The sequence below is a fragment of the Paramisgurnus dabryanus genome, chromosome 18, assembly GCF_030506205.2.
Source record: "Paramisgurnus dabryanus chromosome 18, PD_genome_1.1, whole genome shotgun sequence".
Classification (NCBI taxonomy): domain Eukaryota; kingdom Metazoa; phylum Chordata; class Actinopteri; order Cypriniformes; family Cobitidae; genus Paramisgurnus; species Paramisgurnus dabryanus.
Genome location: NC_133354.1, coordinates 2,814,987 through 2,829,958, shown reverse-complemented (window position 1 = coordinate 2,829,958; position 14,972 = coordinate 2,814,987). Strand labels below are relative to the sequence as shown.

The following is a 14,972-nucleotide window of genomic DNA, read 5'->3' as shown; positions in this document are numbered from 1 at the left end:
ATGAGGGTCAATTTGTTAAATTTACATTTATACATCTGACTGCTGAATAAATTAGCTTTCCATTAATGTGGGAATTGTTAGGATAGGTCAATATTTGTCCGAGATACAACTATTTCAATATCTGAATATGAGGTTGCAAAAATCAAAATATTGAGGACATCGCCTTTAAAGTTGTCCAGATGAAGTTCTCATATTAATACATTTTTGATATATTTGATGGAACGTGATCTTCACTTTATATCCTAATGATTTCTTGCATTTAAAATCTATAATTTTGACGAATACAATGTATTGTTGGCTATTGCTACAAATTAAGAGTTTGGTTGCAAAACGCGATAAATGCCATAAAAAAAAAAGTTACCACCAAAATCAGTATTGTATCTGGTCAGTATTACTTAAAAAGTAAATTCTTAATTTTAAGCAAAAACCTGTGGGGTTTTTTTTGTGGCGGGAAGGAAACATAAGTCATCAAAATGTAATCATTTACGCAAGAGGCACTCTGGAGACGGAAAAATGCTGGCTGTTGCTTGATCTCCCGACAGCATCAAGCTTCTGTCATGCTAACACATTGACCCCAGGTGATCTTATGAAAAACTTTCCATTATTTTACTCGAAGTCAACGAAAATTGAGCAGGACCAAAACATTTTTTAGCTGATCGCTGTCAATAAAGTTCAGCGACGACGTCCCAATGATGACAGCAGCAATGATAAAGTAAGTGTTTTGATTAATGCCATTTAATGTTTCTTTTTTAATCAGTTTATACCACTAGTCAACTAAATGAATATAACATGGCAAAGATGAATGCACATTTATATATTGATTCAATAGATTTATAGCATTTTGAAATAAAAAACTTGAAAATCAAATTATGGATTTAAATTTTTTATGTTATTATAACCTAAAGATGCTATGTAAAAGTTTGTAACAGAAAATAGTGATTTTCATTTTGTCACTTTCTTGGTATAGAAAACACATTTTTACCCAAATTAGTCAAAATGAATTTATTGCGTTTTGCACACTTCAAATATAACCGTGTGACTTATGATTGGTTTTGTGGTCCAGGGACACTTCTTATATGCATTGAAATACTATGTATTGTGATATTGTACTTTACATACCTTACATAATAAATACGGTAACAAATGTTGCATACTTTTGTTACAACATACATATTTTTTACATTAACCCATTAGATTCCACTAGATACAATGCCTCATGTTTACTCTGGTAAATTATACTATATACTGTATTTCAATATACTGGCTTGCTCCAAAAGGACATTCAGTAAAAAAACATTTGAACACGCACACATATACACGCGCACTGCTTCACAATATGATAGTGTTGGCATGTCATTATACAGATTAAATTACTGTTTGTTCATTGTCCTTACACATGCAAAAATCAGAGAAAATTAATCGTTCCCCTTTCCAATACTTTTTCAAACATAAATTATTACCGCATAGTGTAAATAGTAATAATATGCATTACATTTTTAAAATAATCTAATTTGGAGTGATTACACTTCTCCACAAAGCTTGTAATTGTTTTTTCTTTTTTCGATTACGCCGGAGGCTTATGTGATCGATACAGTGAAATAGCCAGGCGTGAATAACATCACCATAAACAGCCGAGCAAGAGACGAGCGACCGGTAGATTATGTGCGCTAATGGAGCCAATGTGAGTTCAATGACATGGGAACGAGTGGGCGCGGGTCAGTCCTCCTCTGAGCATTTGCGGCCCTCGACTAGAGCCCAGCGTTTAAGCGGGGATTCGGCCCTTCTCGCTTTCCTCCGCATCAAAAGATTATGCCGTATTAGGAAGAAATACCTGGATTTACTTTGCACGGTGATCCCTAGCCTGCTTATTTGGTCTCTGTATCTTTTCATGCCCGTTTCCCCTCATCACCTGATCTCCGTGGCGACCCTATTATACTGCTTCTTATTGGCTTCCTATTTCCCAGGCTGCCCGTCTTTATGAAGGGACTAATGTTAGATTTCGGACTTATTGGAGTATCTGACAGTCTTCTTTCATATGGCACACTACCGAACGCAAACAGTGATGATGCTAATCGATACGAATATGAAAATAGAAATTACTTTATTATTTTTTCTTTTTCCCCCTTTCGTCTCTCTCTGGCTCCGGATCAGCAATGATTGATCCAGTGGGATAGTAATAACACTTCTGTTTCTGAACTAATTGGCTAGTTACAAAGTTAAATTGGCAAACCTGACAATCAATAATTTGATTCTCTTACTCTTTTGGGAGGATGGAGTGGACCAAAAAAAGAAAGGGTGGAAAAACAACACAATCAAGTTCCTGTGTTTAAATCTGTGAAACACCACTTCCCACATCATTTTACTGCTGTATTGCATTAATTTCTTCAATATGGACAAAAAAAGGATTTTATGTAAATATTTTATTAAAAAGTAAAGCATTGTGGCTCTGTTTGTTCAAAATGTTGCTTGGTTTGAGCATCACGATCAACCACACTGGCCCAACTATAACAGGGCGAGTTTAGAGCGGGTTTACCTGTTTGGCCAAACAATGGAAGACAGGACGAGTTGACAAAGCAAAAACAATTTTGCACTCTGTTTAGTGATGCTATTGGCTTAAAAAATTACAAGCGCCACTTTTAATGTATATAAAGAAAACACAGGAAAGAGAGATGGACAGATATGTGGTGTGTAGAGACCTGATGGCTGTGTTTTTTTCCTCTGCAGTACTAAAGAAGATGAATTCAGTGTGTCCATCCAGCCTGCGGTGGGGGAACTACTGCTGCCCATCACCATGAGTGAACCGGACTTCACAAAAGAGCAAAGTAATAAAAACATACAGGCAACATTTTAAAAGGACACTTCACTTTTTTTGAAAATATGCTAATTTTCCAGCTCCCCTAGAGTTAGACATTTGATTTTTACCGTTTTGGAATCCATTCAGCCAATCTCTGGGTCTGACGGTACCACTTTTAGCATAGCTTAGCATAATCCATTGAATCTGAGTAGACCATTAGCATTGCGCTAAAAAATAACCAAAGAGTTTCACTATTTTTCCTATTTAAAACTTGACTCAGATTGGTAACTTTCAATAGCAGGGGACTATTTTCGGGCACTGCGTAATATCATTGCGCCTCCTGCAGCCATGTTACGGCAGCAAAGTCCTTGATTATTACGCCAGAATGAGAGTATAGTTCTTAGCCAAATCTGCCTAGAAAATCGCAACTTTTCCATCGGCCTTAGTACACGATTTAACTACAGAAGATAGGGCTGCACGATTAATCGTTTTTGAACCGAAATCGCGATGTGAATGGATGCGATTTTCGAATCGCAAGAGCTGCGATTTTTTCGATTCAAAACTATCAAATATAACAATCATCTAGTACGCAGTTTTTGACAGTTCGCTTCATGCGCATTTTACGTTTGATGCAGTTTAAACCAATAGAGTGTATTAACACTGAGGTGCTGACTACACGTCAGATAACACCATTAGGAAAACATGAGCGAGCAGCAGTTCAACTCCTCAACAAAGTGTACGGCCATATGATTTCCGCGATGCGGAAAACACCAACAGATTCGCGAAATGCATACTAATGGAATTAACTGCACAACGCGGAATGTCATGAAGTTGGCAGGTTTTGGATTCAGTCATTTTAAAAACCCATTATAACTCATTAACCGGCAAATGAAAGGACAGAAATGCGCGAAAACATTTCCCTTTTGTGTAATGTTGGACTTAAAGAAAGGTATATACGTCCGTTTCTCGTCATGCATCGCAAACAATGACAAGCGCCTCATCAGACTATAAGCAGGTTTATAGCCCGGAACACAGCAGACGAAAGAGGTGCATTATACTTTCTTGCACCCGCACATCTGCACCACTTTGAATATTTACAGGCACGAGGGTTCATGAAGCGCGCACACAGAGAGCAGTCAGCACACGCGTGATCACTAAACTTAAGTTTTCTTTCTTGTCTAAGTGAACATAAACAGCTGGATGTTTATCAGTATATTGAAGCAGAGCAGTTTTAAAGCTGTCTTGTGTCTTAAAGTGACAGACAGTAACCTGGTGCTTTCTGTGTCAGAAATGTTTATTACACACCAAAAATTAAAATCACTCCTTAATCTTAACTGTACAAGCTTCTGCAGCTCCACATTTAAAATCGTACAGTGAGGACTGTGCAGTGTTTTATTTGTATTTTTTGCTTATGTTAAATCATAGATTCTAATAACTAATATATTTACATTTATTACAGATGCCTGAAAAGTAAAACAAGATGAGTATAGTCTTATGATTAAAAGAAAAAAATAAACATTTGCTTGTCAGAAGCATTGTTGTAGTGACAGCCAAAATACATTGGCCTATATGTTATTTTAAATAAAACTTTCAATAAATTTTTGTTAAATTGTATTTTAATGTTCTTAGATAAAAAAAAGTTTGTCTGCAGAAGAGCAAAGTCCTGCAGACAACTTGGTACAATGTTTAAGAGGTTTTAAATAAACAGTAGCACAGCATCTTTCTTTGGTGCTATTAAAACCACCACAACAAGCCTGGATGTAGCTCTTTTATTATATACTAATGAATCGCACTTTAAATCGCGAATCGCAATTTTTATCAGAAAAATCGCAATTAGATTTTTTCTCCGAATCGTGCAGCCCTAACAGAAGAGTCAAGTTTTAAATAGGAAAAATATCGAAACTCTTTGGTTTCTTTTTAGCGCGATGCTAATGGTCTAATCAGATTCAGTGGATTGTGCTAAGCTATGCTAAAAGTGGTACCGCCAGACCCGGAGATCATCTGAATGGATTCCAAAACGGTAAAAATAAAATGTTTAACTCTAGAGGAGCTGGAAAATGAGCATATTTTCAACAAAAGTGAAATGTCCCTTTAACACCTCGACAATATTCTTGTAAATTTGCATGTTTATCAGACTCTTAAAGGGGGGATCTCAAGCTATTCCATGGGTTCTGACCTATTAACACTGTTTAAGAGTTGGATCCCTCTATTTTAAACATAGGCAAAAAAGCTGTTGGACGTATGACGACGTATTTTTGTGCCAAATGCACTTCGTCAGGGTTTTGTAAATGTTTCTGAAAGTTTTTTTCGAACATGAAAGATTCATACGTTACAGTCTTCTTTTATGGACAATTTTCAGTGCAGGAAGTACAGTGGAAGTCCTTATATGGGCACTTTAACTAGAATAGTGCACGCACACACCAATCAAGAGCGGAACGTCACCAAAGAAGTGTGAACAAACCCCAGCCTTATGGAAACAATGAATATAGTTTGTTTATCCGGGGTGGCAGCGGAGTTGTCCAAGTGTGTTTGTTTAATGCTGGATTTTGTTGAAATGGGGCGGTCCCAATTGTGTCATTTGTTGGCAATCAGCGCGTAAGTGCATATAATGTAAACAACATGAACATGTAGTAAATCCTAAGTTATCCAGAGATAGTGGGATAATGTTTTGTGTGTGTTGCTTGCTCGTGACTCGCTCCGCCCCCAGTACGCTTCCAGGAACTTGGGTTTATTCAGAAAGACTATGTACAGCTGATCTTTCTTTTATAAATCTGATTAAACTAAAGACTCTTTGGATATATGAAAGATGTAATACTACTCTATAGGCACATATGATTAACATGCGATAAGCAGAAAAGGCGTGTGTTATGTGAACTTAAATTAATTCTGCATTTCTGAATGGCCTGAGACCGGGATTAAGTGGATTTGAAGTGAAAGTATTTGATGAACGTATAATGCATGGCAAGAGCATTCGGTTAATATCATATCTAATTTTTTGCATATATGCCGTTTAGCGGCTTTTGCATCTGCGCTCCTAATATGTACTAAGCTGAATAATATAATATTTTTTATGTTTAAAATTTTTTTTTTTTGTATTGTTCAGGGACATGCATACTGATAACATGAATAATTCAAATGTAATTGTGACTATTTGACATATTGTTCAGTCTTTAAAGTGGCGACATGCTCCAGAGACCTACACAAACCTCTTTGAATGCATGGTTTTGTTGATGAACAAGCTGAATGCTGGTGGCAGGCGTGAATTGCTGGAAAACTCAGCCAAATGAAGGAGCGCTATACATTTAAATCTGTTTGTTTAAACACGCGCCCAATCTCTGCTATAATACTGTCCCCTGTCTTTGAACTGTCCCTCTGAATATAAGCACTGATGCAGGAAGAGCAGACAGGCAAATCTGACACACACACACACACACACTTCACATGCGTTGCCAGCATCCATGCTGAAGGCTGACACAAGTTGTCCATGGAGATCTAGACCGGACGTGCTTGACCCGTTCACCAATGCAACCCGGGGGTCCTTCAGAATGGTGGAAGCTAAGCGGTTAAGCAGGAAATAACATCAGTTGTGACAAACTGAATGATATGATTGCTTTTTATTTTTTCAAGTCTGTTTATAGGTCTTTTTTTAGTTTTATGAGGCATGGCGGGAGTTTGGAGTGGAATTTTAAGGCTGCGTCCGAATTTATAGTATTCAAAAAACAATAGGCGAAAGTAGGGTTAGGCGATATGACCAAAAGTTTTATTTCACGATAGGATTAATTTTATATCATGATAACGATATGTATCACGGTAGAGTTTTTTTATCTCTTAAGTGAGAGATTTTCACAAAAACATGAGTGACAGACAGGAGCAAAATTAGGTAACTTCCCCTTTAAGACGAAAGTCCAGATCCAATACACTGTTATGCTAAGTACACACTAAACGCGGGGCATCGCGTTACTCGCTCTAGATTACTCGCCGGATTTAACTTCGTGTCATGCAAATTTTTCGCTCAAGTTGAATATTGGGCGAAGACGAGTTTGAGGCAAATAGCGCGTGTTTTCGCAGCAAACGACCCGCCCATATCGCATCATTCGCATCGCCCCCACGCGAGGACGCGTCTGATCGCATCTTTGCATTGACTTTGTTTGTAATCTACTCGCGCAAATCGTTGAACTCCCGTCTGGTGTGAATGCACAGTTACACATGTGTTTTCTCTTTCAGGTGTTTACTTTCTCTTAAGCTATAAATAGTGGTGTTTATGAGAATAGATGGGAATTTTGACGCATATGTGTATTTAAGGCAAATCAAGCTGCAAAAATGCTCACGAGCCTAATGAGCAGCAGATGCGCGACTTGAGCGCTCCTCTAACACAAAAAAAGGCGCGCATATATAGCACTGTTGTGTGTGTTTCAATGGCTTAAAAATCACTTGTTTTAAAACTGCGGTGCTTAAATTCATGTACAAACATTAAGCTTTTGTGACCACGCGCACAGCAACGTAACGTGGGTGCGTAACCTCGATAGAGACGATAGTCCAAAATCTCTACCGGTTGACGAATTTCTACCGGTTAATCGCCCACCTCTAGGCGAAACTACTCGGATGACCTACTACTTCCAGCAAGATCAAGTGTTTAATCGATGGACACTTTGCTATCTCTTGATCCTCTGTAGAGGAGTTATCTAACGTAAAAGAAGACGGAGGGGCGTTGATTTATTCAAAAATGCACAAAAAGTAGTACACTGCAAAAAATGATTTTCAAGAAAAAATTGTCTTAGTATTTTTGTCTTGTTTTCAGTAAAAATATCTAAAATTTCTTAAATTAAGATGATTTTTCTTGATGAGCAAAACGACCCAAGAAAATAAGTCTAGTTTTTAGACCAAAAATATCAAATTTAAGTGATTTTGTGTATAAAACAAGCAAAAAATCTCCCAATGGGGTAAGCAAAAAAATCTTGAACATTTTTCTTAAACACTAAATTCAAGAAAAATTTGCTTACCCCATTGGCAGATTTTTTTGCTTGTTTTATGCACAAAATCACTTAAATTTGATATTTTTGCTCTAAAAACTAGACTTATTTTCTTGGGTTGTTTTGCTCATCAAGAAAAAGCATCTTAATTTAAGATTTTTTTTATATTTTTACTGAAAACAAGACAAAAAACTAAGAATGTTTTTTCTTGAAAATCTTTTTTTGCAGTATGAAACTGATTTGAAATAAGTTAACTTTTTTAATTTAAGAAAATTTTCTTATTCCATTGGCAGATTTTTTGCTTGTTTTAAGCACTAAGTTTATATTTTTGTCTAAAACCTAGGTAATTTTGTTCATCAAGAAAATACATCTTAATTTAAGAATTTTTAGATATTTTTACTGAAAACAAGACAAAACATTTGCTTGTTTGAAGCACAAATTCTCTTAAATTTTGTATTTTTGGGCTAAAAACTAGACTTATTTTTCTAGGTCATTTTGCTCATCTTAATTTAAGAATTTTTTGATATTTTTACTGAAAGCAAGACAAAACATTTGCTTGTTTGAAGCACAAATTCTCTTAAATTTTGTATTTTTGGGCTAAAAACTAGACTTATTTTTCTAGGTCATTTTGCTCATCTTAATTTAAGAATTGTTTGATATTTTTATTAAAAACAAGGCAAAAATACTAAGTAAAAAAGTCATTTTTTGCAGTGTAGCGCGGCAAAAAAAATTACCAGCACATAGTGCCATTCAAATGTCACATGATCTTAAAAATCCTTAAATCAAAAGCATGATTTCTTTCATTAGAAAGAAAATATTTTATTAAAAATAAAACATAATATTGAAAAAGCAGCTAACAAAAGCCCAGAATAGATTCAATATTATGCAAAATGCTGCATTAAGCATCATCCACTTGTGATCTGATCGACCAAAACCTTAAAACAACGTGTAGACAGGGCCTTACAGTGCATTCGATCTATACATTTCGTTATCAACATGTGTGCTTCTAGGATCAAACCCTTGGCCTTTGATAACGCAATACTCTGTCGCATTGAGCCACAGGAACAAAGCAAAGGACTTTTTTTGGTAACAATACTGTTTGATCATGCTAGCGGCACAGAAACCAAACCGAACGCATTCTCCTGATCAAATTCGTTCCTTCATCCTCAATGCTACTAAAACACAGATAAACACAATGAGTAGATGCCAAGAAAGGAACACCTGTTCAGCTGGCGCGCTCGAATGCCTTTCGGGATCAGAAAACACACACACACACACACACACACACACCTGGTTCGTTCGAATACCCCTTTATGTTTTACGGCCCAACATTAGGCCGACATAATGAAGCAGGCGCTCTTCGAAAGAAACAGCGGGTTTGATTTTTCATTTGCGCTCAATGGATTCCTGCCTTGTCTTTTTAGAGAGCACCTATACCTTCACTCAGGACAACACACACACACCAGCACATTTTAATGAGCGAAGAGAGTGCCTCCCGCCTCACTATTTACAGACGAGGAACAGGAAGTGAGGCGCTTTTTATAGCCAATCATTTATTCTTAATTGGTTGCCGTGGCACAGGCTTTTAGCATAAGCCGCGCCATATTCATTTACTCCACATTTTCTCCACAATAGAACCTAATGGACAGATTTAAGACTTTAAATGAGCACTCTCAGAAACCTCGCCCCCTGTGTGTGTGTGTGTGTGTGTGTGTGTGTCTGTGTGTGTACGTATCACCGTGCTCTCGCGTTTTTGTCGTCTGAAAGCCACGTTGAAGTGGGTCGTAGTTTGTGCCTTTCAGACTGAAAAGCTCCTGGTCTGTCTGTTTTTTTAAAGTGGAAACACAACATTTTCATTTAGGCTATTTCGGAGACATTAAGTGTTATTGTGCGTGTGTGTGTTTCCCCGCAGAAGCTTGTTAAGGAACAGCATAGCGCTGCTTTTATGCGCTTGTCAGCGTTCAACGAGACTCATTCACGCGCCTCCGGTTAATGTCCTGCATGGCCGTCGTGTTCTCAGCTCGTGTTAGTCTTAATCAAGTGTAGTGTTTCAACGCACCCTTACGAATATCGCACGGACAAAATTATTTTAACCTTCCGTCCGCTTTGTTCCGCACTCGTCAGTTTTTAAATATGAAAGTATGCGCACGGGAACACGTACATGTTCGCAAAAAGTGTATGCAGAAGAGAGAGATTTCTGGACGTCTTTTCTGTATTTTAAGTTTGTGTCTTAGGTTAAATATGTTAAGGAACAAAGTATGTAAAGGAGTTGTTAAAAATAAAACGTGTATGTTGTTTTACTTTCTACTTTTTTAACACATTTTTTATGTAACTCTCGGTTGCTGTTTCAATTGTATGCAAAAACTTTGCATCAACATTGCAAAAAATGATTTTCTTAGTGTTTTTGTCTTGTTAAAAGTACAAATATCCAAAAATTCCTATATCAAGATGTATTTTCTTGATAAGCAAAATGACCTAGGAAAATACGTCTAGTTTTTAGACACAAAATAAAAATGTTGAGTGAATTATGCTTAAAACAAGCAAAAAAGCCAAGGGATAAGAAAGATTTCTTGAACTTTTCTTGAATTAAGTATTAAAGAAAAATGTTAACTTAATTCAAGACTTTTTTCTTAACCCATTGGCAGATTTATTTATTTATTTTTTGCTTGTTTTAAGCACAAATTCACTTAAATTTTGTATTTTTTTTATCTAAAAACTAAACTTATTTTCTTCATCAAGTCATTTTGCTCATCAGGAAATTGCATTTTGATTTAAGAATTTTTAGATATTTGTCTGAAAACAAAACATAAATAGATGAAAGTAATTTTTGCAGTGAACATTTTGCAGAGTTGTTTCTTTTGTGTTTTATTTTTCAAGTCATGTTTAGTTGCTGTATCTTCACTGCAAAAAAACGATTTTCAAGAAAAAAAGTTAATATTTTTGTCTTGTTTTCAGTAAAAATATCTAAAAATTCTTAAATTAAGATGCTTTTTCTTGATAAGCAAAACGACCCAAGAACATAGTTTTTAGACAAAAAATATGCAATTTAAGTGATTTTGTGCATAAAACAAGCAAAAAAATCTTGTAAAAGGAGTAAGCAAAAAAATCTTGAACATTTTTCTTAAACACTAAATTCAAGAAAAAATTGCTTACCCCATTGGCAGATTTTTTTTATTTATTTTTTTGCTTGTTTTATGCACAAAATCACTTAAATTTGATATTTATTGTCTACAAACTAGACTTATTTTCTTGGGTCGTTTTGCTCATCAAGAAAAAGCTTCTTAATTTAAGAATTTTTAGATATGTTTACTGAAAAAAATACAAAAATACTATCATTTTTTCCAGTGTTGTAGCTTTGCAAATAACTCTTTGCTTTCTGGTTAGTGCTCATGCTACGACACATTAAGCTACGGCGCACACGTGGCCCACAAGAGTTTAATCCTGGTTTTTATAATTTTCCAATAAAAAATTCCCAATTCGGTCATTGTCACTTTTTCTCTCCTTCTTCCCATTTCTCATCGGTTCACATCATTAAAATGTTTCGAAATGTCCAAGAACTACAACAAAGTAAAACAAATATTGCAAACAGCTGCATCTGTTGTAACCGTTTCACTTTTATTTTTTGATGCTCAGGTAAGCTGGTGGGCATGAATGAGTCGTCTGCAACAATCGCCATGGCGTCGGAGAACGCTTCCAGCCAATCGATACACAGGAAGGTGGTGTCTGTCGCCAACTTGGGCGTGGTTTCATCTAGTCAGGACACTATTCACAGGTAAACAGTAAAGAAAATGGCCTGTTTGTTAAAAATAATTCTTAAAATGTCTTTATATTGACACTATCGGGTGGTTTTATTGGCTTTAGTTAAAGCCAGGACTAGGCCCTAGTTAAATTTAAATAGTTTTTACAAACAAACCTACAAAATATTACTGTTGTGCATTTTGAGACAAACTAATGGCACTGATAAGACAACTTAAACATGCATTTTAGTCTGGGTCCAGGAACATGGGGTTTATATTCATCCAGGACTAGGTGTTAGATATATTAGGACATTTTAAGTAGTTTTTACAAACAAACCTTACAAACATACAATACTACTGTGCATCTTGGGACAAAAAAATGACACTGATATATGTTAGGATATGTCAGTATAAGGCAACTCAAACATGCATTTTAGTCTGGGACTTGTTTAACAGGTCTCTTTAAATAATTCATATCTTCAGGGGCTTAAATCAGACTATGTTAAATAAGTGCAAATTTCTTTTAAAACGCATTATTTTTGCTACAGTTACTCCTGAGGTTTCGACCTTCATAAACAAAGACTTTTGTTTAAGCAGACCCTGTTTTAGTTTCAAAATCTTAGGGTTGCGCTGCAGTCAAGAAGGATTTAAGGAAAGGTGTGGGGGCCCACATTTGGTCGCGGATTGGGTCTTCTGGATCAATACGTGTCTGTCCCTGATTTTTTTTTAAGCTCCTATCATATGACTATTACACTACCGAAAGATGACGATGACCAGCTGCAACAATCGTGTAAACCAGTTGTTCCCAAACTTTTTCAGCGTGAGGCCCCCCTTGTGTACGGTGCATTCTTTCGCGGCCCCCCAAAGAAAATTTGTGACTAAAAACTGTTCTAAAACTCAACATTTTAATAAAAAAACATTAAATTATACAAAAAAGTAGTGCTTTTGGTTAGTAGCCTTATTTTTTTAGGTTTAATTACACAGAATTCATGATACATTAATGTATTTCAGAAAAAATTCACCATGCACCATCTCGCGGCCCCCAGTTTGAAAACCACTGGTGTAAACAATAACATGGAGACGGGAGTTTCAAACGCTCTTTTTAAGCACTTTATGGGGTGGTTTCCCAGACAGGGATTATCTTAAGCCAGGGCTAGGTCTTAGTTTTATATATAAAAAAAAAAATTTTAAACACAAAATTCAAGAAATATTTTATGCACAAAATTACTTAAATGTGATATTTTTGGTCTAAAAACTAGACTTATTTTCCTAGGTCATTTTGCTCATCAAAAAAATACATCTTAATTTAAGATTTTTTTAAATATTTTTTACTGAAAACAAGACAAAAATACTAAGTAAGAAAGTCTAGTTTTTATTAAAACTAGTTATATTTCCTAACTAAACTAAGGTGTAGTCCTGGCTTAAGCTAATCCCTGTCCGGGAAACAACCCCTATGTGTTTATTCGTGCCACAAACACCCAAATCAAGCGCAAAATTACTGCAATAAATGTTTTCGCAATGAATGAGAACATATAACTAGGGATGCACCGATAGGATTTTTTTGGGGCGATACGATACCGATTTAAACAGACAACTTCGTGCCGATACCGATATTAAACACTTGTATACAATACTATACAGTTAGTCTATTAGTTAGTTTATTTCCGCATCAAATTCTTTTTACTGAACATGGATTGGATCTAATTAAAATTCAACTGACCAACATAATAAGAGAGGCACAATTAAGCTTAAACAAATATAATAAGACAGCATGACAACCTTCAAAGGTGGTTTTTGCTATTCAGCATTTATTTTATTAACAACATTAACTCGATTTTTACATATAATGGATTTCTTTATGCAGTTAATTAATAAACAATCGGTATCGGCCTTTCTCGTGCTATTGCCGATATGCTGATGGTTTCAAATTCATCAAAAATCGGCCGATAAATATCGGCGGCCGATACATCGGTGCATCACTACATATAACGTAATATTGTTTTACTTAAAAAATTATTGTGATTTTATTCTGTTAAACCAATGATTTGTTAAACTTTTTTTGTCAGCTGACCTAAATTATTAACTTGAAGTACCCCCTGAGATTTTAAATAAATATTTCGATAAATTATTAGCATATTTGCATGTTAAACTTATAAAAAACGCTAAAATTAATGAAAAATAAAAGTTTTTAGAGTAGTATTTTACATAGTTATTGTTATTATTAGCTGTTATTGGACCTTTATTTGGTCATTTTCTTTTATACATAAAACATACCTGTCCATTTTGTACGAGTTTTCTTATATATTGTAGTGATGTGTAAATAGTCACAAATTATTTTTATTGGATTTTTTTTTAAATAATTTATTTACATTTTACGATTTAATTTTAATTAATTAATTTTTTCATGAACTTATTAAACAGCATTTTGCACCCTCAATAGTGCACTTAGTGCCACCAAAGTTTTTTATTTAAAAATGCAGTTATTCTGTTGTAACTATAATGAGCTTTTTACATTTATAATTTGGCAGACACATTTATCCACACCACAGCGACTTGCATTACAAGCTATACATTTGATCAGTATGTGAGGATCGAACCCATGACCTATTGAAGTGCTAATGCTGTGCTCTATGTAAGCTAAAAAATAACTTTGTAACTTTTTATTTTTAAGAAAACATACAATATTATCTTGATGGGTAGAAAAGTGCATGAGTTTTTGAGTTTGCTTAAAAATAATATTTGACTTTGTAAAAGACTTTCCTACACAAAAAGCACATCAGAGCTGTCTTGCTGACACACTTTATTGTTCTTTCCCATACCCACACAAACACACGGGACGTTTGTTCTGGACTTTATGCAGTCTATGAGAGCATAATGTAGTAATTTAATTATAAAATATGAGAGAATTTGAAAGCACCTTGAGAAGCATTGGAATCTTCCTTACAAGGACAAAACAGGCTGAGTGGAAATCAATGGCCGCAGGTCTGTGGAAAAGGTCTATATTTCATGTGGAATACGCAATCGTGCAAATGAGACTGTGTCATCAATCACAGGCCCGTTTCTTAACAGACATACAAAAAAAAAACTTTAACCTTCCTCTACAAACCCTAATACACAGTTACACTCACAGACCGACTACTAAGATGTCCCACTAGCTTTCTATGATGATGTTTTTGAATTAATTCATGCTTACAGTAGTTTAAAAGTCATTTGCATTTATCGGATTACACGCACACACAAAAGTACACAAACGTGGATCGATGTGTTCCACAGATTTCATTGTTTACTAAATGTTTGGAGATCTCCCAAGTCCCAATATTTGATGTCTTCCCAAAAATCCCTTTTCAGGGCTATGATTGGCTCTGGTGAACTCCAATACAGTTTGACCCAATATATGTTCTTCTCTTCCTCTTCTTTACAACAGCATTTATTGCTAATACCTATAGAGGTTGTATATTAAAGGCATGCTGT

The 14,972-nt window shown here is 35.4% G+C and overlaps 1 protein-coding gene across 1 annotated transcript in view; it reads left to right on the top strand.

Annotated features, from left to right (window-relative positions):
• The window catches only part of ap3b1a (adaptor related protein complex 3 subunit beta 1a), an 89,650-nt gene that overhangs the window by 63,395 nt on the left and 11,283 nt on the right, over positions 1-14,972 (top strand). Inside the window, exons 25-26 of the mRNA XM_065243909.2 lie at positions 2,725-2,822; positions 11,398-11,536. Of these exons, the coding sequence (XP_065099981.1) occupies positions 2,725-2,822; positions 11,398-11,536 (237 nt within the window). The remainder of the gene's footprint in view (positions 1-2,724; positions 2,823-11,397; positions 11,537-14,972) is intronic.